The sequence below is a fragment of the Netta rufina genome, assembly GCF_964035555.1.
Source record: "Netta rufina genome assembly, chromosome: 24".
Classification (NCBI taxonomy): Eukaryota; Metazoa; Chordata; class Aves; order Anseriformes; family Anatidae; genus Netta; species Netta rufina.
Window position 1 is genome coordinate 2890923 of NC_140148.1, and position 23727 is coordinate 2914649.

The window sequence follows — 23727 nt, forward strand, 5'->3', positions numbered from 1 at the left end:
CCTGGGGTCGTGCTCCTGTCCCTGGGTACCTCCCCCATCCCTGGGTACCTCTCCCACCCCTGGGTTGTGCTCCCGTCCCTGGTACCACTCCTGGCCCTGGGTGCTGCTCCCGTCCCTGGTTCTGCTCCATCCCTGGTTCTGCTCCATCCCTGGTACCCCTCCATCCCTGGGTACCACTCCTAACTCTGGGGTACAGCTCCATCCCGTGGCACTGCTTCGTCCCTGGGTACCACTCCCATCCCTGGGGCATCCTCCTGCCTTTGAGCAACGCTCCCATCCCCAAATTGTGCTCCCAGCCCCAGGTCACGCTCCCAGCCCTGGGGACTGCTCCCGTCCCCAGGTCCTGCTCCTATCCCCGGGTGATGCTTCCATCTCTGAGTGATGCCCCCGTACCCAAATTGTGCTCCCATCCCGGGTACCTCTCTCATCCCTCGGTCCTGCTCCATCCTTGATGAATGCTCCTGCTCCAGGTGCAGACCCTGCCATAAATTCACCTTCCCACCCGCCCCCTGCCCACGGCCAGGCCCACGGGGATCTCTCCCTTCTCGCGCTCCCTTCTCCTCCTCCCCTCCTCCCAGCCGCCTTTCAAACACAAACACGGAGCAGTGGAAAATGTGACCGCCGCGGAGCTGCAGATAACTCGGGGCCGAGCCGTGGCCAACTGGAACAGCAGAGGCTTGGCTGCGGCCCCGGCTGGAGCAAGCAGTGGCCGGGGGGGGGGCCGGGGGACCCGGCGGGGGACAGCGCGGGACTCCCTCGCGCCTTGCTCCCTCTGCTCCCTGGGTTTCCGCGTCACTGCTGGCCGGCCTGGCACTGCTCCGGCCCCAGCAGCTTCCCCAGGGGCCAAATCCAGCCGAGGAGGAGGCTGCGGGGACCCCAGCCTGGGGGGAATGTCCTTAGGATGGGGATCCCAGCGGTGGTGGCGTGGGGGTGGGATGGAAGTGCCGTGGGTGGTGCCGAGGGAGAAGGATGGAGATGCACGGAGGTGGTGCCTGGATGAGGATGGAGATGCTCGGGGTGGTGCTGGATGGGCAGGCTCGGGGTGCTCAGGGATGGTGCTGGAGGAGGGTGGAGATGTCCAGGGATGGTGGCACACGGGCAGGATGCTGCAGCACAGGGATGGGGCCTGGCTGAAGGTGGGAAGCGCCCAGGGATGGTGCCAGATGGGCAGGTTAGAGGTGCTCAGCGCTGGTGCTGGGTGGGTGCAGGATGAAGACAGCATCCCAGGTGAGGACCAAGGTGCCCAGGGATGGGGCCAGACGAGAAGGATGGAGCTGCCGTGGGCAGGATGGAGAGCCCGGGGATGGTGCTGAACAAGAAGGACGGAGATCCCAGGGGTGGTGGCAACTGGGCAGGACAGATGCCAGGGATGGTGGCACTTGGAGAGGATGGAGATGCCACAGATGGTGGCACATGGGCAGGATGGGGGTGCCAGGGATGGTGGCGCATGGTCAGGATGGCTGCCAGGGACAGTGACACTTGGGCAGGATGGATGCCAGGGGTGGTGGCACTTGGGCAGAAGGAGATGCCAAGGACAGCGGCACTTGGACAGGATGGAGATGCCACAGATGGTGGCACTTGGGCAGGACGGGGGTGCCAGGGAGGGTGGCACATGGGCAGGACGGATGCCAGGAACCATCCCTCGTGACCGCAGCGGTGCCCGCGGCAGCCCAGCGGCGGTGATGCCCACGGGAGCACGACGGAGCCCCGGCACTGGGCAGCCCGGAGGTGTGTGGGCTGGGAGCAGCAGCGGTCGGAGCAGCCCGTTTGTTTCTCATTAGCGGCTCTTGGCAGGAGCTGTGGAAAAAATAGCTTCAAACAGCAGAGCTGGAAGGGAAAAGGCTGGGCCGGAGGGAGGGGAGAGGGGCCGCGGTGGGGAAGGGGGCGCAGGGCCAGGCGGGGTGCGGGGAAGGGGCTGGGGGTCTGCGGCCTGAGTGGGTGCAGGGAGAGGGAAGGGGACGGGGTCCCCGTGGTGGCATCCCGTTCCCCAGGGAGCAGCAGCCGGGGAGCGCGAGCACACGCGTGTGTTGGTGTGTGCTTCTGTGCACGGGGCCGGCGAGCCCCGCGTGTGCGCGCACACCCGGTGGTGTGAGCATGGCCGGGGAGGGGACAGGGCCCCGGGAGGTTCCTCGCGGCACCGGGGCCGATTCTCACGTTTTTGGGGGCGGCGGGAGGCCCCGAGCCGCTTACGCAACCGCGTGTCTGCGAGCTTCGACGAGCGCCGCCAAGTCCCCCGAACACGAGCGGGGGGAGAGCAGGGCGAGGACCGCCGTGAGCTCGGCCCTGCTGCTCCTCCTCCGTGGCACGGTGGCTTGTCCCCGGTGCCATGGTGGTGCCAGGGTGGCACCGGTGCCACACGGCCTCTCCCTAGGGCTGGGAACCAGCAGCGTCGGGATGGGGTCATCTGGGGACAGTGTCCGGGCACGCCGCTCGTCCCCACGGATGGGGCCATGCCAACGGGAGCCGGTGGCACCGTGGCAGCGGGCACACGGACGCGGTCCCCATGGGTGTGGGGACACCTCGGCGTGGCCAGGAGGGGGTCCCCGTGTGCCCCTCGCCGCGTGGCACGCGTGCTCGGTGTGCGCGTGCAGCCCCGTGTGTCGGTGCACACAGCGGGCATGCGCGTGGCCCCGTGGGTTTGGCACAGGTACGTGGCCTCCGGGAGCCACCTGGCTATTTCTGCCTCCCGCCTGGCTTTAATTCTACCCTGGCTGCTGCTGGCGTGTAATTAGGAGCCCAAAAAAAGGCCGGCAGCCTCCCCGGGCACCGTGTAATCTGCGGCAGCGCATGGACACGCAGCGCTGCAGCCCCGGGGAGGGACCGGGGCACTGGGGGGGGGCAGCGAGCACCCATAGCCCTATCTGGGTGCCGGAGCACCCCTGGGCTGGAGGGGACCGCAGCAAGCTGGGGAGGCTCTGTTTTGGGTTTATAATATGGGGGGGTGTTGAAAATGAGGGCCCCCACCACAGCAGCCCCAGTTTGGGGACCTGACAGCATCCCCTGGGGAGGGAGCACAGGAGGACACGTGGCGGCAGTGCCTTCGTTAAGCCCCTGAGCCAATTAGCCCGGCACAGCCACCCCGTGCACCCCCCCAGCAAAGCCCCCGCTCCCTGGGTGCCAATAAACCCCTTAAGGGGATGATCCTGCTTAAGGCAGCACCGGGCAGGCAGGGCGCTGTAGCACCCACGGGTGTCACCTCAGCTCCCTGCTTGGTGTCACCGCAGGGACTTCGCTGCCATTCCCCTGTCCCCTGGCTCCCCACGTGCTATGGGGCAGCCCCAAATCGCTGCACCCCCCCACCCACCCCTTGGGCAACTCACCTGGGTGCAAGGCCCCTGCAAGTGTCCCCACGGCCCCCAGCTCGCCTGCTGGGGGGGCACGGCGTGGGGCAGCCCCACAGCCCGGTCCCCAGCCCCACGGCAGCCCCAGTGGTGCGGGGCTGATCGGCTTTGGAGAGCTTAAGGTCCTGAGCCAGCGGCTTCACGCCTGCGAGATCCCGCTCCTTCGGCCTCACCACCGTCACCTCACCCGACCCGGGGACACGGCTCCAGCGGGGCAGCGGGGCACGACTGGAGGGTGTGCAAGACACGGCACCCCCTGTGCCACCCCACATGCACCCCCTGTGCCATCTTGAGCATCCCTGTGTCACCCCACGTGTATCCCATGGTACCTCCTGTGACACCCCGAGCATCCCCTGTACCACCCCATGCACCCTGCACGCATCCCGTGCACCCCCTGTGCCACCCCATGTGCATCCCGTGCATCCCCAGTGCCACGTCCTGTGCACCCCCTGTGCCACCCTAAGCACCCCCCGTGCCACCCCATGCACTCTGTGTGCGTCTCATGAACCCCCTGTGCCACCCCATGTGCACCCCAAGCCACTTCCTGTGCCACCCCATGCACCGCCTGTGCCACCCCGTGCACCCCCTGTGCCACACTGTGCACCCTGAGTGCACCCCGTGCACCCCTTGTGCCACCCCATGTGCATCCTGTGCAACCCTGTGCCACCCCAAACACCCCCTGTGCCACCCCGTGCACCCTGTGCACTCCCTGTGCCACCCCATGTGCACTCCATGCACCCCCTGTGCCACACCGTGCACCCTGCATGCATCCCCTGAACCCTTGTGCCACCCCATGTGCATCCTGTGCAACCCCATGCCACCCCAAGCACCCCGTGCACCCCCTGTGCCACTCCAAGTGCACCCCATGTCACCCCCTGTGCCACCCCGTGCACCCCCTGTGCCACCCCGTGCCCCCCCTTCCCACACCCACAGCATGCACCACACACACCCCTGCACACGCACACTGCTCTGGGCACACACCACGTGCACCATACACCACTGCCCCCCCCCCCCTTCATGGACACCCCCCCAGCTGCATTTTGGGTTTGGGGGCGCTGGCACCCCCCGGGCTCCCCCCCCCGTGCCTCCCAGCCACGCTCCTGCTCCATCGCGGTCTGCAGCAGCTCCCATGGGTACAGCCTGACCCCCCCACCCCAAAGCTGGCAGGGGGGGAACAGAGCTGCTGGGGCTGGGGGGTTTGGGGGGGGGGGTTGCAGGACCCCCCCCGGACAGCCCCGGCCCCGCTCCAGCTCCCACGGCCGGGGACACGTGGCCTTTCCCTCTGCCAACGGGAGCCGCCTGCCCCTTGGGAACGGGAGCAAAAAGCCTGGAAATGCCCCAAAATCCACCCGTACCCAGCGGGGAGGTGGCTGACACCCCCCCCAGACCCAGCCTGAAGGGCTCAGGCCCCCCCCCCCCATCACCAAAACGTCCCACAGGGCCACCGGGAGCAAATGGGGCACCCCCTGGTCCCAGCATCCCCCCCCCCCAAGGTGCCCCCCGCAGCCCCACCGAGCCCCAAGGTGGGGGCAGCAGGAACCAGCTCGGGGGCACCCCAAAATTCTTCCCCCCCCCCCCAAACAAAGCCAAACCCTAAGACCCCAAAAAATGGAGAGGGGGGATTCTGGACGGGAAGAAGAGATGGGGGCGTTTGGGGGGGGCAGAGGGGGAAATGGGGGGCAGCGGGAGGGGGGCAGCACCATGGGGTGGGGATGGGGACAGGGGATAGGGGATGGGGACGGGGATGGGGACACGGGGACAGGGACGGGGACGGCGCCGGGGCTGCCACATCAGCAGTGGGGAAGGGAAGCGGCGCCCGCAGCTGGGAGCCAGATGGGGAGGGGACGGTGCCGGGAGGGGGGCGGCGGGGGTGGCGGGGGCACCCCAGGGTGTCCCTATGGGTGGGGACCCCCCCCCGAGGGGAGGGCACGGGGACACCAGGCTGAGCACCCCCGGCTCTTGTCTCCCAGCTCCCTGGCCCTAATTTTTTAATTTTTTTTTTTTTTTTGGGGGGGGGGAATGGAGGGAGGGAGGGCCTGAGGAGGGAGGGATGGACCGGAGGGATGGACGGAAGGATGGACGGACAGACAGACCTGCACAGAACCCAAGCACGACACGCTCCCCGCAGCCCCCTCGGTGCCCTCTTTTGGGGTCATTCCCCAAATTTGGGGGGTTGGGGGTGACAGCAGCACCCCTCGTCTCGCTCCCACCCCAACCACCACACCCAGCATCACCCAACTCGCCCCAATTCGCCCCATTCCGGACACCCCCCCCCCGCCTCACACCCCCACACCCCCACCCAGGGCCCCCACCCAGGGCGAAGTCTGTGCGGGGAGGCGCGGCGGGGCAGGGCGCGGGGTGACCCGCACCCATGGGTCCAGAGTCCGGTGCGGGCACGGCGGTGCCGGGGATGCCAACGCGCCCGGGTTCGTCCCCAAAACCCCCGTGGGGGGGTGACGGTGGCCGGGGTCACCAGGGTGGAAGGGGGGGGCGGTAACGGGACGGGGTGGCCGGGAGGGATCCTTTGGGTGCCAGCGGGAGCTGGAGAGGGGGGGGTGGCCGGCACCCTAGGGTGTCGGGGAGCGGGGGGAAGCTGCCTGCCGCCGGCACGCGCCTCTCGGTGTCCCCAGGACCATGTTCGTCCTCATCATCGTCATCTTCATCTCCATCGTCTTCCTCATCATGATCTTCCACATCTGCCGCAAGCTGTGCCGCGACGAGCCCCTGCACCCCCCTCCCTACATGGACCCCCAGTCCCCCGCCTCCCCGCAGCTTGGCCCCATGCCCGCGCTGCCCAGCCTGCCCGGGGGGGGCATCCCGCTGGGCCTGGAGCCCCCGCCCTACAGCGAGGTGGGTCCTGAGTGGCCGGGGGGCGTGGGCACCGGGTGGGTAGGGTGGTGGTGGAGGGGGGGATATGGGGTGGTGGGTGCTGGGGCTGTGGGTGCTGGAGCTGTGGGGTGGTGGTTTTTGGGGCTATGGGTGCTGGAGTTATGGGTGCTGGAGATGTTGGGTTGTGGGTTCTGGGGCTGTGGGTGCTGGCATTATGGGTGCTAGAGTTATGGGATTTTGGGTGCTGGGGCTATGGGGTGGCGGGTGCTGGAGTTATGGGGTAGGGGGTGTTGGGGTTATGGTGCTGGATGATGGGGCTATGGCGCAGCGAGTGACAGGGCTATGGGTGCTGGAGCTACGGGGTGGTGGGTGCTGGGGCTATGGGGTTGGGGTGCTGGAGCTACGGGGTGCTGGGTGCTGGTGTTACAGGTGCTGGAGCTGTGGGTGCTGAGACTATGGGTGCTGGGGCTATGGGGTTGGGGTGCTGTGGCTATGGGATGGCAGACGCTGGGGCTCTGGGGCTCAGGAAGGCATGGGGGGCACCATGGGGGCCACAAGACACCCCCGTGCCGGGCACCCAGCCCCTACACCCGGTGCTGCGCCATTGCCCAAGGTGGGAACCCCAAGGTGGGGACTCCTCGGGTGGGGGGGGTTGTCATGGGCACCCTCCTGCCCCCGAGGATCCTGGGGTCCCAGCAGCCCCCCCGCACACACCCTGCTGCCCTCTCGCCCCCCCAGGTGACGGCGAAGCCCTTCCTCTACCCGCTGCCGCAGGGGCCGTGCCCCGAATGCGGCCACAACCCCGAGCCTCAGTGCGCCCCCCCCACCCAGACCAACTTCTAGGGGGGGGGGGGACACCCCCAGCACCCCCACGGCGACCGGCGGCTCCAGGGACAGCATGGGGACACCCCCTGGGGCCAGCAGCGGCCCTGGATGCAGAGGGGCTCCCCGCATCCCTCACTGGGGGGGCACCCGGATGCTTGCGTCTGTGGCCCCCCCCAAGGTGCCTGCGGCCACGCTCCCCAAAGCTGTGCTGCTGGTGCACAGCGGAGGGGCTCTCTATTTATTGTTTGAAAAGAACCCAAAGCCCTCCCTGCTCTGCTGTTTTGGGGGAGGGTCTGGAGAGGGGGCCTTGGGGTGGGCAGCTCTGAAGCCCCCATAGGGCCGGAGGGACTTGGCCAGCTTGTGGGGCTGGGAGGAACAGGGGTGTGCGTCAGATGGGGCTCTGCCAGCCTGTCCCCATCCCATCCCATCCCATCCCATCCCATCCCATCCCATCCCATCCCATATCCCCATCCCATCCCATCCCATCCCATCCCCATCCCCATCCCCATCCCACCCCACCCCAGTAAGACAAGGACCCGGACCAGTTGAGCATCCCAGTTTATTGAACTGGGAGCCCGTTCCCCAGCGGGGAGCTGTCCCCCCCAGGGGTGTCCCCGGGTCCTCACGCCGCTTGCCGGCCCCGGCGCCGCTTGATCTTCTTCTTGAGGAGCAGCAGGTCCAGGTAGAGCACGCGGCCCAGCACCGCCGAGGCGCAGAGCAGCCCCCCGTGGAGGGCCCCCGCCAGCCCACAGCTGAACACATCCTGCCCTGGGGACGAGCCCGCGGCTGGGACGTGGCCACCACCATGGGGGACGTGGCCACCACCATGGGGGACGTGGCCACCGCCACTGGGGATGTGGCCACCACCATGGGGGATACGGCCACTACCATGGGTGGACATGGCCAGAACCATGGGGGGACGTGGCCACCACTATGGGGGACACGGCCACCACCCCATGGGGACACAGCCGCCACCATGAGGGGACACGGCCACCACCCCGTGGGGACACCCCACGCTGCAGGGAGCCCCCCAAGGGGCTCTGCCTCCCGCCTGGAGCTGGGCATGGGGATGGGGGGCACGGAGATAGGGGACACGGGGACACGGGGACATGGGGACATGGGGACACGGGGACATGGGGACGGGTCCCTTACCCGTCAGGTAGAGGTTCTTCACGGGCGTCTCGGCTCTCATGGCGGCCACCACCTCCGGGGTGAAGCGGCCGACGTCGTGCTCGCTGCCGTACATCTCGCCGCGGGGCGCCGCCAGGTAGTGCTCGTTGGTGAGCGGGGACGCCGCCTCCACGAACTCCACCTGCCCGGGGAGGGGGGCACGAGGGGGTGCACGGGGAGCACCGGGGGAATGGGGAACACCGGGGGCACCGGGCATGCCGGGGTGCACGTGGGTAGGGCAGGTGCCCCCACACCAAAGAGCAGGTCCCATATTGGGTCCAAGCCCATCCCACAGGGCACCCCGTTCCCAATTGGTAAGCAAATATCACAAGGCACCCCATTCCCAATGGACCCCCCATTCCCACAGGGCACCTAAACCCCACAGGGCACCCCATTCCCAATGGGAACCCCATTCCCACAGCACACCCTGTTCCCAATGGGAACCCCACCCCCAACAGCCACCCCATTCCCATGGGGTACCCCATTCCCAGCAGCCACCCCATTCCCACGGTGCACCCAAACCCCACCGAACACCCCATTCCCAAAAGGCACCCCATTCCCAACGGACACCCCATTCCCAACGGACACCCCATTCCCACAGGACACCCAAACCCCACAGTGCACCCAGCCCCCACACGCACCCACATTTCCACCGTGCATCCCACCCCGTGGGGACACCCCACCTCCGAAGAAGCACCCCAACCCCGTGTGCCCCCCAATCCCACGGCCCTCCCCATCCCCACCACCACCACCACCCCCCCGTTCCCCGGGGACGCCCCCCGCCCTCCCGTCACCTTGTCTCGGAGCTGGGGGAAGCGCTGCAGCGCGCGCTCCAGCAGCCGCTGGGCGATGGCCCCCTTGTACTGCCGGTACTCAGCACCACGGTGCTTGGCGCGGGTGCCGGCCCACTCCTCGAACCACTCGTACCGTGCCATGGTCAGGATGGTCATGCACGAGCGGCCTGCGAGGGGCACGGTGTCCCCATGCTGTCCCCAACGCCCTCCCCATGTCCCCTTGGTCCCCGTGCCGGTGTCACCCCCGGACCCGCCGGTGCCCACCCCGCAGTCACCGCCGTTGGGGTTGAGGAGGTGCTGAGCCGGTGATGCCGAGCGGATGGGAGCCCCGGGGAGGGGGGGGACACACGGCACCAGCAGCACCCCCCCGGCCCTACCTGGGTGCCTCTCCTCGTAGGTGGGGTCCTTGGCGGCGGGGAAGGTGATGAACATCATGGCCAGGTTCTCGGGGACGTCGTCGCGGTGCAGGGCAGCGTAGCGGGTCATCCTGCGGGCACGGCGTGTGGCACCCGCCCTGTCCCCGTCCCCATCCCCGTCCCACAGCCCCCCTGGGGGGGGCCCTTACATGGTGTCCAGGTCGTTGTGGGGGTAGATCCAGAAGTTGGTGGCGGGCAGGGCCAGCTCGGCCGCGCTGCCCCGCAGCCCCACGAACACCAGGAAGGAGCCCATGCCGTGGCGCACCATGGCCAGGCGGGAGCGGACGTCTGCGGGGACGTGGGAGGGCTGGGGACGATGCCACCCCGCTCCCGGAGGGGACGCTGGGGACACTGGTGGTGATGGGGTTGCTTGGGGCACCAAGGATAATGGGGATGCTGGGGACAATGGGGCTGTTGGGGACACGGGGATGGAGAGGGTGATGGGGACGCTGTGGGTGTTGGGGACTCTTGGGACACCAGGAATAGTGGGGACCATGGGGCTGCTGGGGACACCCGGGGATGCTGGGGACACTGCGGGGTGTTGGGGACAATTAGGACACCAGGGATAATGGGGCTGCTGGGGACAATGGGGCTGCTGAGGACACCATGGTCCCTGGGGACTCTGGGGACACTGCGGTTGTTGGGGATGCTTGGGACACCAGGGATAGGGGGGGTGCCGGGGACACTGCGGGTGTTGGGGGACACCCGGGGGTGGTGGTGGGGACACCCGGGGACAGTGGGGACACCCGGGGACAGTGGGGACACCCGGGGACTCCATACCCGGGAGGCTGCGGAGCGGGGGGGGGCAGCAGCTTGCCGAAGGTGTTGAAGATGCCGGCGTCGGAGATGACGACGGGCGCCCAGATCTCCACCTCCTCCTCGCTCGGCCCCTTCTGCACGGCCACCCCTGCCGGGGGGGGGGACACACACACGCACGGACACGCGACACGGCGCTGTCCCCGCTGTCCCCACGCCGTCACCCTCCCCGGGGGCGGGGGCGCTCACCCACGGCGGCGCCGGCGGGCGAGACGAGGACGCGGGTGACGGGGGCGCGCACCAGCACGGCCCCCCCCGCCCGCTCGATGAGGGGCACGGCGTGGAAGGCGATCTCGCTGGCCCCCCCCCGGGGGTACCAGGCGCCCCGCTGGTAGTGGTGCACCATCAGCACGTTGATCAGGAAGCTGGAGTCCCGCGGCGCCGTGCCTGGGGGGCGCGGGGGGACCGTGAGGGTGGTGGTCCTGGGGACGTGCCCCACAGCTGGCCCCCACCCCCAGAGCAGGGCTGCCATCCCCTATCGCGACACGAGCCTCCTCTATCGCGACACGAGCCTCCCTTATGGTGACATGAGCCTCCCCTATCACAACGCAAGCCTCCCCTATCACGACAGGAGCCTCCTCTATCGCAACACGAGCCTCCTCTATCATGACACGAACCTCCCCTGTCGTGACACAAGCCTCCCCATCATGGTACAGCCTTCCCTTATCAAAAGGTGCTCTCTCCTATTGCAATATGGTGCTCTCTGTCACCACACTTCCAACTGTTATCATGACATGGCCTCCCCCTATCACGATACAGCCCACCCTTGTCATGACATGGCCCTAGCCTATTGCAGTGTGTCCCTCCTGTTTTATGACACTACCTGCCCTATTGCAGGTCAGCCCTGCCTATCATGATACAGCCCTCCCTTACCACGACATAGCTCTCCCTCACCACAACACTGCCCTCGTCTATCGTGACGTGGCCTGCCCGATCACGACACAACCCTCCCCACCACCACGCGGCTCTCCCCTACCACCACGCAGTCCTCTTCTATCGCAGCGGTGCCCTCCCCTGTTGCGACGGCGCCCTCCCTATCGCGACGGCCCCCTCCCTATCCCGACGGCCCCTTCCCTATCGCGACAGGGGCTGACCGTAGAAGAGGTAGCTGAGCAGGGCGCGCAGGTCCTGGTCGGCTGTCAGCCGGGCCACTGCCTCGCTGTGGCCGGTGGCCGCCATGCGGAAGACGGGCGAGATGCGGTGCACGAGGCCGGTGCGGAGCAGCAGGGCGGCCAGCCAGCGCGGCACCATCTTCAGCAGCGCCAGCAGCGCCACGTGCCTCGAGGCCATCTGGGCCGGGACAGGGCCCTGTCACCCCGGCACGGCCACCGCCCCAACGCCCGGGTCCCCACGCGCCGCCACCGGGTCCCCACCACGCTCAGTGCCGTGTCCCCGGTGCCACCAGCTGTGTCCCCACCATCCCCATCGCTCCGGTACCCCACGTGCCCAATGCTGATGTCCCCGCCGTGACCACCCTTGTCCCCAGCATGCTCATTGTCCTTGTTCCCAACGTGCCCACTGCCAGTGTCCCCACTGTCCCCTTCGCTCCAGTCCCCAACGTACCCGATGCTCATGTCCCCACCGTGGCTACCCTTGTCCCCAGTATTTTCATCTCCCTTGTCCCCAGCGAAACCAATTCCCATGTCCCCACCATGGCCACCACTTGTGTCCCCACCAACCCCACCACCAGCATCCCCACCACCCCTGCCCCCCCCAGCCCCCCACCCATGTCCCCAGAGCCACCAGTGCCACCCCCTCCATCTCCACACCCCCTCCCGATCCAGCCGTGCTGGGGACGTGCCACCTCCCGCCCCACGGACAGCGAGGGGATGCAGAAACCGAGGTGACACCCCGCACACCGGGACCAGGGGTGTCCCCAGAGGGTGTCCCCAGGGCCTCGCACCTTGGAGAGCTTCATGAACTCCCTGATGGCCTCCTTCTCGGCAGGGAACTGCTCCTCCAGCGCGGCGGCGAAGGCGGCCTTGCCGGCACGGAGCTGGTAGCGGCGGGGACCCAGGGTCACCTCGTCGTAGGGGTCGGGCAGGCGCTGCCAGCGGAGCTGCCCGTCCGTCAGCTGGTCCAGCGCCACGCGCAGCATGCTGCCCTCGTGCATCTGCCCCACGTAGTGGATGCCTGCGGGCCCCGAGGGGTCAGCGCCCACGGGGTGGAGGGGACAGGGATGTGCCCACCTCGGGGACACGCGGTGGGAGCCCCCCAGGGTGGCAGGTGGGAGGTTGAAGTGTTGGGGTTTCCTTGAGGGGGAGGTGGGCAGCAAGCGGGGCACGCACGCTGTGTGCACACATGCATGTTGCATGTAAATGGCATGCTGGATGCATGCAAACTGCATGCATACACTGCATGTGTGTGCAATGCATGCATGTGCTGCACACCGCGTGCACAGACTGCAAGCACAGTGTGCACGCTGAATGCAGACAGTTCACACACCCTGCACGTTAAAATGCTGCATGCAGTGTGCACAGCATGCCGTGCATTGCATAAACACTGCGTGCAAACATCGTGTGCGCTACCGACACACTGCAGACTGCGTGCGTGTGTGCATAGTGCACGCACAGCACACATAAAAGCACACACTGCGTGCACACAGTGGATACATCACAAAAACACTGCAGATGCTTCACACACACACTGCAAAAATACATGCTGTGCACAAACAGTGTTTGCATGCACCGTGCAAGTGCTTGCACTACAAAAACCGCAGACACTGCACACATGCACTGCACATACCTGCCTGGTGCAGACTGCAAACGGGCACAGCATGTGCATGCACACGATGCATGTGATACACACACTGCAGGAACACGCACGGTGCACACAGTGCATGCACACACACCACATGTATGTGCAAGCACAGCAAACACATGCTGCATGCACATGCTGCAAACACGCACCCTGCAACCCTGCAGCACAGCCACAGGCGCACACGGGGACAGGGACTTGACACAGCAGGGACCACCGGGACACAGCGGGGGGGGTCCTTACCCACATCGAACTCGCTGCCCTGCTCCTGGAAGGTGTGGCAGCACCCGCCGGCCTGGTCGTGCTGCTCCAGCACCAGCACCCGCTTGCCCACCTTGGCCAGGGTGCCGGCTGCCGCCAGGCCGCCTATGCCGCTGCCGATGACCACGGCGTCCAGGTCCCTTGGCACACGCGCGGCGCTGAACCCTGAGCACGGGGCAAATGGGGGGGGGGGTGAGGACACGGTGCTACACCCCGCTGCATCCACTCAGCGCACAACATGCACCCACCAGGGACAGACAGACAGACAGACGGACAGCGCGCCCCCACTCACCCCGCTTCAGCACCCGGTCGCGCGCCCGCTGATCCGTCACCAGCGGCCGGGGAGGGTCCGTGGGGGGCCGGGCGAAGGGGTTGCCAGCAGGGGACAGGAGCCGGTGGGCCACCAGCCCCAGAGCCAGCACGCCCAGGGCCAGCAGCAGTAGCAGCAGCGTGGCCCACATGGCTGCGGCCGTGCCGTGCAGGTACTGCACCTCCTGGACTTTGCACCTTGCGGACAACGCACCCTATAGGCTCCGTGCCTTAGAGCCTGGCACCTTATGGACCCGGTGGCTTATGGAGCCGGCGGTTTATGGACCTGGAGGCTTACAAAACCGGCAGCTTATGGACCTGGAGGCTTACGGACCCGTCGGCTTACAGGCAGAGCCGCTTATAGCCACGCGAGCCGCTGGGCACGGCAGCTTACGGACACCCCTCCGCCCAGCGCAGCGGCTTAGCGCCGCAGCTTATAGCCAATGCTGCCTAAAGCCGCTCGGTTTAGGGGGGCTGCAGCCTATAGCAGGGGGCCCACAGCCCGGGAGGGGGGCGCAGAAGGCGCAGCCCCCCCCCAGTCTGAGCCCCTTGGGGATGGCAGTGGGCTGCGGGCCAGGGCGCAGCGTGGCGGGGTGGGGGCACGCACGTGTGCATGGGGAGTGCATGCAGGGATGCAAGCGGTGCGCGGCTGTGCAAGGAGGCAGGGGCACGGGTGTGCACAGCCAGAGGCGCACAGCGCGGTGCAAACACACGCGTGCACGCCCTTGCACGCGCAGGCACAGCCAGCGCCGCCGCCTGCAGCTCTGCTGACCTCTCCCGGCGGCAGCGAGGAAGGGCCTGCGAGTGCAACGTGACACGCGCACACCCCCCGTGTGCACAAACACACCCGTGCACATGCACACACACCCCCGTGTGCACACACATCCCCCATGCGCGCACACAAACACGCACACAGCAGCCACAGCCACCCACGCAGCCCCGCTGCGCACACCCAGGTGCACACCGACACGCGCGCACACGCGTGTGTGGCACCCCCCAAACACCCTCTGGGTGCCAAGCGGGGGTGAAGCAGCCTTTTGGAGAGGTGAAACCATCAGCATCGGGTGGGAGAGGGCCACAGGTGACGCAGGTGACACGGGTGACACGGGTGACACGGGTGACACGGGTGGCACAGGTGGCAGAGCCCCCCTGCCGCTTTGCCCACGATGACACAAAGTCGCTGCTTTTCTCTCCTTGATCTTTAATAAAAGTCACAGCAAAGTACCAAAAAGGAGCAACCCGGGGACGGGGACGTGGGCACCCCGGGGTGTCCCCGCAGGACGGGGGCACGGGGACGAAGGGGACACAGCGGAGGCAGCGCAGAGCCCCCGGGCTGGGCACACTCATGTGCACACTCACGTGCACCCACCCACGCAGCCAGACCCTGCACTCCCCCCCCGTGTCCCCGTCCCCTGGCATCACCCCCCCCCAGACACCCCCAGCAGCACCCCAGGGCTTAATTACAGGGCTCATTAATTACAGAGTTAATTGAGGGCTAATTACACGGTAGGGATCCTCGGGGGGGTTATTGCTACCTGGGAAGGGGTGATGTGGGACAAAGGGGGGTGGGGACAGCAGGAGGGCTGGGTGCAGACCCCTCCCGGGGGGGGGGGGGGGGGCGGGTGTTCCCATGGGGAAACTGAGGCAGGGGCCACCCAGCACCTTGGGCACCCCGGGGTGAGGGCTGGGGGGGGGGGCACAGCATCCCCTGGAACAAAGTGGCTGGGAGGAGGGGGGCAAGTTTTGGCAGTGAATTAGCTGTGTGGGCACAGGAAGGGGGGGCAGCCCCACCAGCTGCTTGTGCCTCCCCCCCCCAAAAAAAAAAAAAAACAAAAATAATAAAAAAAAAACAATCTGGGAGTGGGTGGGAGGGAGAGAGGGGCTGGGCACGGGGACGGGGGGGGGTTCTACAGACCCCAAACCCTCCTCTCAGGTCCTCCTTGGCACACTCATGGCACGGGGGGGGGCACTAATAGACCCAGCTGACGGGCACCCACTGGGGCTCGGCGCGCAGGCGCTCCATGGCCTGGCGCAGGCGCCCAAAGGTGCGCTCCAGGTCGTCGTTGGTCAGGCTGAGGTCGAAGTAGTGGCCGTAGCCGCGCTGGATGCGGCCGCTCTCCTCCACCGTCCGCCTGGCGTCCGCCTCCTGCCCCGCGCAGGAGCTGCCTCAGTTTCCCCATCGCCTCCCCAAAGTCCCCCCAAGGTCCCCATCCCATCACCTCCCCAGGGTCCCTGGTCCTTGTCCCATCATCTCCCCAGTGTCCCTTCAAGGTCCCCATCCCATCGCCTCCCCCCAGGGTCCCAGTCCCCATCCCATCTCCTCGTCAAGGTCCCCAGTCCCCACCCCATCACCTTCCCAAAGTACCCCAAGGTCCCCATCCCATCACCTCCCCAGGGTTCCTGGTCCCCATCCCATCACCTCCCAAAGTCCCCCCAGTGTCCCCATCCCATCGCCTCCCCCCAAGGTCCCCGGTCCCTGTCCGATCACCTCCCCAAGGTCCCCATCCCATCACCCCCCCAAGGTCCCCCCAAGGTCCCCATCCCATCACCTCCCCAGGGTCCCAGTCCCCATCCCATCACCTCCCCAAGGTCCCCATCCCATCAGCTCCCCCCAGGGTCCCCGGTCCCCATCCTGTCACCTCCCCAGGGTCTCCCCAAGGTCCCCATTCCTGTGTCCCCGTGTCCCCCACCGTGAGCTGCTTGGTGGCCACGCCGCTCTCCAGCGCCGCCCGGTTCATGGCGCGCAGCGTGTCGGGGGCGGGGGCTTCGATGAACACCACGTAGGGCACGAATTCGGCCGTCCTCAGCACCTTCACCGCCTGGGCGGGACGGGACGGGGCTGAGCCCCCCCAAAACCCCATAAACGCCCCCCCGGCGGGCGCTGCCATACCTGGGGGTTGACGTCCAGGATGCACATCTTGCCCGCGTCCACCACGGCGCGGATGGAGTCGATCTTGGTGCCGTAGAGGTTGCCCTCGTACTCGCCGTGCTCCAGGTAGCGCCCGGCCTTGATGTCCGCCTCCATCTCGCCCCGTGACACGAAGCGGTACCCGTGCCCGTCCTTCTCGCTCTCCTTCGGCTTCCGCGACGTGTCTGCATGGCACAACGAGCCTTGAGCACGCCCAACCCGGGGGTCCTGTTCCTGGGGTCCCCTTCCCTGGGGTCCCATTCCCAAGGATCCCATCCCAGGAGTCCCATTCCTTGGGTCCCATTCCTGGGGTCCCATTCCCAAGGATCTCATCCCTGTAGTCCCGTTCCTGAGGTCCCATTCCTAGGGTCCTGTTCCTGGGGTCCCATTCCTGGGGTCCCATCCCAAAGATCCCATTCCAGGGGTCCCATTCCCAAGGATCCCATCCTGGTAGTCCCATTCCTGGGGTCCCATTCCTGGGGTCCTATTCCCAGGGTCCCCTTCCCAACGATCCCATCCCAGCAGTCCTATTCCTGGGGTCCCATCCCAAGGGTCCTGTTCCTAGGGTCCTATTCCTGGTGTCCCTTTCCCAGGGTCCCCTTCCCAAGGGTCCCATCCTGGCAGTCCAGCAGATGGCGATGCTTTTAGGGGACAGCTCATGGGAGCGATGGCAATGCTTTCAGGGGGACCGCGATGCCTTTGGGGGATGGCGGCATCCCAGGGGCCCCAGGGGGGGGACACGGTGACACTCACAGGGGATGGTGGTGCCGTAGCGCGCCTGGTCGGACATGAGCAGCTTGTTCTTGAGGCTGCGGCGCCCCACGCCCTGGGCCCCGATGAGCACCAGGGTTTTCCGACGGAAGGGCGGCATGCGCGCCACCTCCTCGTAGATGAGCAGCTCGTGGCGGTCAAACTCTGCCCGAGGGACGGGGGGGGACCCTCAGCGGCTGCTGCGGGGACCCCAGGGTGGCCCCAGGACCCCCACGTGGCCCTGGGACCCCCGTGTGGCACAGGGAGCCCCTCACGGCACAGGGACCCCCATGTGGTACAGAGACCCCTGCATAGCCCAGGGACCCCCATGTGGCCCTGGGACCCCCGTGTGGCACAGGGACCCTCGCATGGCCCAGGGACCCCAACATGGCCCAGAGACCCCCCAGGTGGCCCAAGGACCCCCACATAGCCCCAGGACCCCCACATGGCACAGGGATCCCCACGTGGCCCAGGGACCCCCTCATGGCACGGGGACCCCTGCATGACCCAGGGACCCCTACGTGGCCCCAGGACCCCCGTGTGGGCCAGGGACCCCTGCACAGCCCCCGGACCCCCACATGGCCCCAGGACCCCCGTGTGGCCCCGGGACTCTCCCAGTATGCTGGTGACATCGCTCACCGGCGTTCTTGGTGGTCAGGTACATCATCCTCTTCTTCCTCCTCCCGCTGAGGCTGCCGCACAAGGCCCCTGCCGAGGGCACGGGGACACTTGAGCCGGGGCTGGGGACAGCGCCACGGCACGGGGACATTGCCGGGGGGGTGTTGGGGAGGGGGTTTGGCACCGTACCGGACCCGGGGGGCACCTCCAGGTCCCGCTTCACGAAGGCTTTGCGCTTCTCCTCCAGCAGCTGGCTGGGGATGAGCCCCGCGCTGCCCCCCTCCACGTGGCATGCCTGGGGGGGACAGAGTGGCACGTGGGGACCCCATGTCCCTGGGGACACCCCCATGCTGCACCCCTGGGAGGGGGGACACAGCATGGCACATGGGGACCCCTGGGAACCCCCCCTGGGGTCAGAAGGACACGGTGTGGCACATGGGGACCCCATATCCCTGGAGACACCCCCCCCCCCCGCTGCACCCATAAGGTTGAGGGGACACAGTGGGGAAAACGGGGACCACACACCCCTGGGGACCCCCCCGTGCTGCCCCCCTGGGGTTGAGGGGACACCGCGTGGCACACAAGGACCCCTCCCCACAGGGACCCTCCCCAGCCCCAAGCGCACCCCAAACCTCCGCAGTCCCCAGCTGCTGGGAGACCCCAGGCTGGGGGTGGGGGACAAGGAGCAGCCCCCCCCGTGCCCCCTCCCCTCACCTGCCACCAGTTGGGGTCATCCTGGTTGACGATCTGCAGCAGGTCCCCGGCGGCGAAGCGGAGCCCGGCCTCCTTGCAGGGGATGAGGCTGTCGGAGGCCGGGTCGTAGTCGAAGTGGCACTTCACAAAGACCTGGGGGGGCGTCGGGGGGGGCACCGGTGGGGACAGGAGAGAGGGTGGAGCCCACGGGCGCCACGTTCCCGTGCTCCGAGACCTCTGCTGGCTTGTGCCTCGGTTTCCCCAGCAGCTCCCCGCACGCTCACACGTGCACGCGCGTGTGCATCCTCCGCGCCACCCGGCGCAGGCAGGCGTGCAAGGCACCCGCGCACATGCAGGCGGCACCCACGGCTGCTGCCACGCACCACAGCGCTCCCAGGGTGGCACCCACGCAGAGCACAGCGCCCACGCACAGCCCGGCGCCCACGCACAGCGCCGCGGCGATGGCACACGTGTGCACGCGTGTGCGCCCGTGGCACCCAAGGGACCCCGGTGCCGGGGAGCAGGGGGGTGCCTGGGGACAGCCCGGTTGGGGACGCGCGGTGCCAGGCGGCGCGGTGCCAGGGGATGTGGTGACAGCGCTGCTTTGTCCCCGAGGGTGACAGCGGGAGGCTGGCACGGTGAGGGGTGGGGGGCACGGCACCTGGGTCCCATGTGGGGACGGGGATGGGGACAGGAGGGGGGCTCCGTGGGATGTGGCAGGAGGGGGGTGTCCCTGGGGGTGCTGGGACATGGGGGGTTGGGGACCCCAGCCTTGGGGGGCTGGGGACGTGGGGAACAGGGGGACGGGGGGCATGGGGAAATGGGCCACAGGGCACACAGCAAGGGGGTTGGGGGGCAGGGAGCAGGGGGCAGGGGGACAGGGGGTGCATGGCTGTGCAGCAGGGAAGCAGCACAGGGACAACAGAGGCATGGGGACAACACAGGGGAAGGGCAGAGACAAGCCACAGGCAGGGTGCTGGTGCAGGGGGAGGGGTGCAAGGTGCGGGATGTGGGAAGCAGATGCATGGTGCAGGACGCAGGGCTCAGGACATAAAGGGTGCACGGTGCACAATGCATGGTGCAGGATGTGGGATGAGGATGCACAGTGTGGGACACGCACGGTGCGGGATGTGGGATGTAGATGCAGGACGCAGGGTGCAGGACACACAGGGCACAGGACACGCAGGACACGTGGTGCAGGACACGCAGGGCAAGTAGGACGCACGGTGCAGGACAAGCAGGGCACAAGGTACGGGACACATGGTGCAGGGCATGCAGGACACAGGGTGAAGGGATGCAGGACAGGCAGGACACGCAGGACACGCAGGACACGCGGGTACCTGCCGGGGCGGGTGGGGCTCCTGGTAGCTGGGCAGGATCTTGAGCACGACGCTGCCGCTGGCGTGGCGCAGGCTGTCCTGCAGCGCCCGGGGGTCGCTGCCCACCTCGCGCCCGTTCACCTCCCGGATGACGTCCCCCACGTGCAGCAGGCCCTGCTGGGCCACCATGCCCCCGTGCAGGATGCGGGCGATCACCAGCTCCCCCCGCTCCACCCGGAACGTCACCCCCTGGGGGCACGGCCCCGCGTCAGCCCCCCCGGCAGTGCCCAGCACCAGCAGGGATGGCAGCAAGAGCCCCAGCACCCTGCGAGGTCCTCGGCAATGCCCCGGCACCCTGCAATGCCCCCCAGCACCCAGCAATGCCCCCCAGAACCCTGCAATCCCCCCAGCACCCTGCAATAATCCCAGAGCATCGCAATGCCCCCAGCACCCAGTGATGCCCCCAGCACCCTGCAATGCCCCCAGCACCCTGCAATGCCCCCCAGCACCCTGCATTAATCCCAGAGCATTGCAATGCCTTCAGCACCCAACAGTGCCCCAGCAGCAATGCCCCCAGCACCCAAAAGTGCCCCCAAAAATGTCCCCAGCACACAGCAGCACCCAGCACCTTGCAGCACCCCCAGCACCCAGCAATGCCCCCAGCACCCAGCAATGCCCTCAGCACCCCCAGCACCCACCACCCTGCAATGCCCCCAGCACCCAGCACTGTGCCCAGCACCCCGCAGCGCCCCATGCAATGCCCCCAGCAATGCCCCCAGCACCTCGCAGCACCCCCAGCACCCCCAGCAGCACCCCCAGCAGTGCCCCCAGCCCCCCGCAGCACCCAGCCTGCTCTCACCAGGTTCTCCCCGGCCACCTTGCGGATGCCCACCATGCGCACGGCGTCGGGGGGCACGGGCTGGTTGTTGAAAGCCGGGTCTAGCACGGGGCTGGGCGGGGGGGTCTCGTAGCTCTTGGAGGCCACCGAGTCGTGGGTCTCCAGCAGGGACTGCAAAGCACGCGGCCGTCAGGGGAGCTTTGCACGCTCCCCTCGCACGCTCGCCTCGCACGCGCACCGTGCACGCGCGGCACACCTGGAAGTGCGGCTCGCGCAGGATGCGTGCCAGCTCGGCCGCGGCGCTGTCCTGGCGCGCCAGGTGCCCGATGTCGCGCAGGATGTCCTGCACCAGCTCCACGTTGTTGTCCCGCACCGCCTCCAGCTTCGTCTCCTCCAGCCGCTCGTGGGCCTGCGGCGGGGGCGAGGGACCCCCCGCTGCCATCAGCGCCCGGTGCGCGTGCACACACACACACACACACACACACGTGTGTGCATGCAGTGCATGCTCACAGTGCCCTGCGCGCACTTGCACGTGTGCAAACTCATCCTTTGGGATGCACGTGCAAAGCCACAGGGTATGCTTGTGCATGCACACCTGCACGCACACCTCCCCGCCAAGCTGTGCATGCACGCACCAGCACATGTGTGCACGTGCAAGTGTGCACACGCTGGTGGGCATGCGGGATGGGGGGGCACAACCACGTGCTCTCCATGCGCATGCCTGGCAGGTGATGCACACACAAACACACACACACACGTGCATGCACACACACACGTGCACACACACCTCCTTGCACACCGCCTCTCCCCTCCCCACCCACCCACCCTCAGCCCCCTCCTGATGCCCCCCACCCCGCACACAGCTGCAGCACAGCAGCCGGGCACACCTGGCTGTGCACACACGCGCGTGCAAACACGCACACTTGCTCCACACGTGCACACCTCCCTGCATTTACACACAGGCATGCAAACACATAATGCATCTGCATGCACACATCTGCACATGCACACCCACGGGTGCACACACACACGTGTGCACACCTCCCACCACACTCCTGCACACACACGTGCAAGCAGACACAACCGTGCACCTTGCTCCACACAGCAGCACAATGCATGCACACACACACACGCATGTGTGCCCGTGCACACCCCCCATCCATGCACCCCCGTGCTCCCACACCCCCCCCCGTGCCCCCTCCTGCACCGGGGGTGGCCCAGGGGGGGTCACGGTGCCCCCCACCCCCCGGTACCTTCGCCAAGGAGCGCACTATCGGGCTCTCCATGATGCCCCGCAGGAAGATGAGGTCGAGGTCGGCGGCGCCGGGGGCGCTGGGGAGGCCCAGGAGGTTGTCGAGGACCTGCTGCATGGCTGGGGCACAGGGACACGTCGGGGGGGTGGCCGTGGGGTGCCACCCACCCACCCCAAAACACCTCACAGAGGGGTAAGGGGCAGCCCTGCTCTGGTGGGGGGGGGCAGCTCCGTGCCGTGGCCTCCCCGTGCCTCAGTTTCCCTGCAAAGGGCTGCCCTCCCCCCCATGGATCTGCAGACCCCCCCCCCCCCATAGCTGCAGGAGATTGCACAGTCCATGAGGTGGGGGCAACAAGGAAAGCCCCCCCCCTCAAAAAAAAAACCTTCACTTTGGGAGGGGCTTCAGGAGGGAATCCCCCCAACCCCCCGGGGGGGTTCCCCACAGTCGGTACGTGCAGCAGCAGGTGGGGTTGAAATGCAATGGGGGGGGGGCTGCAACGCAACGAGGGGGGGCTGCAACGCAACAAGGGGGGGCTGCAATGCAACTGGGGATGCAATACAGCCAAGGCAGAGGGGGGGTTGCAATGCAACCAGGCAGCACAGCACAAACAAGGAGGGGGTTGCAATAAAGATGAAGGGGTTGCAATGCAGCGGGGGGGGGGGGGCTGTAATGCAAACGAGGGGGGGTACAATAAAAATGAAGGGCTTGCAGGGAAGATGAAGGGGCTGCAATGCAAATTAGGGGCTTGCAATGAAAAGAGGGGGTTGCAATACAAACGGGGGGGGGGGGGGGGGCATGATGCAAGCGAGGGGGTTGCAATGCAAACGCGGGGGTGCCTTACAGCCGGGGGGGGGGTGATGCATCCGGGCCGTGCATGCAGCCGGGGGTGGGTTGCACCGCGCAGGGGCTGTGCTGCAGCAGGGAGCCGAGGAGATGCACCCAGAGGCTGCGTGCGATGGGGGGGGATGTGCCAGCCGGGGGGGGGGGCTGCAACACAGGCAGCCCCCACCCCACACCCGGGGGGGGGTCACAGCCTGGCCTAGGACCCCCCCCAACCCCATCTCCCTGCCCCAGCCCCCCCATTCCATCCCCACGCACCACCTGCCCCTTAGCTTGGCATCACCCCCCCGCCCCCCCCCCTTGGACCCCGGCTCCCCCCCTACCTTGGGGTCCCAGGGGGGGCCCGGGGGGGGCCGAGGAGGGCGGCGAGGCCCCACGGCCGGGGCCGCTGCTCATGGCTGCGGGCGCATTGCCCGGCCTCCGCCCGCCTCCTGCCCAGATCCGGGTACCGCGGCCCCCCCCGAGCCCGCTGCACCCCGCAGCACCCCGGCGTGCAACGGGGGGCACGGGTGTGCAACGGGGGGCACGGGTGTGCAACGGGGGGCATGCGACCCCAGGGACTGTCCGTGGGTGGGTGTGCTCACGCAGGTGTGCACGGCTCCTGCACGCGCACCAGTGTGTGCTCGCACAGCAACGGTCCCATGCACAGTGTGCAAGCTAATGCACACACGCGTGTGCTCACGTGCAACAGGCATGCATGCACTCTTAGTGTGATGATGATGCGGTGCACACCTACCTCTGCACACTCATGTGTGTGCACACCTGCTCGCACAGCCATATGCACATCTGTGCACAAGCACGTGCTTGTGCACACTCATTCTCGTGCACCATGTGAGCAGTTGTGTGCATTCTTGTGCACACAATCACATGCTGCATGCACACACACACCTGCATGCACACACGTGCGTGTGCACAACCCTGAGCACCCATGGACACGCTTGTGCACGCTCACACACGTGTGCAGAGCCATGCACCCCATGGTGCATGCTC

General features: G+C 67.5%; 2 protein-coding genes across 2 annotated transcripts; both read right to left on the reverse strand.

Moving 5' to 3' along the window:
* Positions 1-7617: 7617 nt before the first annotated feature.
* On the reverse strand, positions 7618-13670 carry LOC311218439 (all-trans-retinol 13,14-reductase-like; the record flags this gene model as incomplete). The annotated part of the gene is made up of 11 exons (XM_084301122.1): positions 7618-7763; positions 8148-8307; positions 8960-9126; positions 9337-9446; positions 9525-9663; positions 10193-10282; positions 10381-10578; positions 11286-11481; positions 12095-12324; positions 13192-13374; positions 13502-13670. 11 exons carry the CDS (start codon positions 13668-13670, stop codon positions 7618-7620), a joined length of 1788 nt encoding a protein of 595 aa, XP_084157248.1.
* Positions 13671-15487: 1817 nt separating this feature from the next.
* MPP2 (MAGUK p55 scaffold protein 2) lies at positions 15488-23118 on the reverse strand (the record flags this gene model as incomplete). The annotated part of the gene is made up of 12 exons (XM_084301203.1): positions 23061-23118; positions 21898-22016; positions 20901-21053; positions 20666-20815; positions 19828-20055; positions 18509-18640; positions 17984-18089; positions 17816-17884; positions 17180-17341; positions 16409-16611; positions 16209-16337; positions 15488-15664 (listed from the first exon to the last, which is right to left on the reverse strand). Exons 2-12 carry the CDS (start codon positions 22012-22014, stop codon positions 15488-15490), a joined length of 1626 nt encoding a protein of 541 aa, XP_084157329.1. The 5' UTR covers positions 22015-22016; positions 23061-23118.
* Positions 23119-23727: the final 609 nt, after the last annotated feature.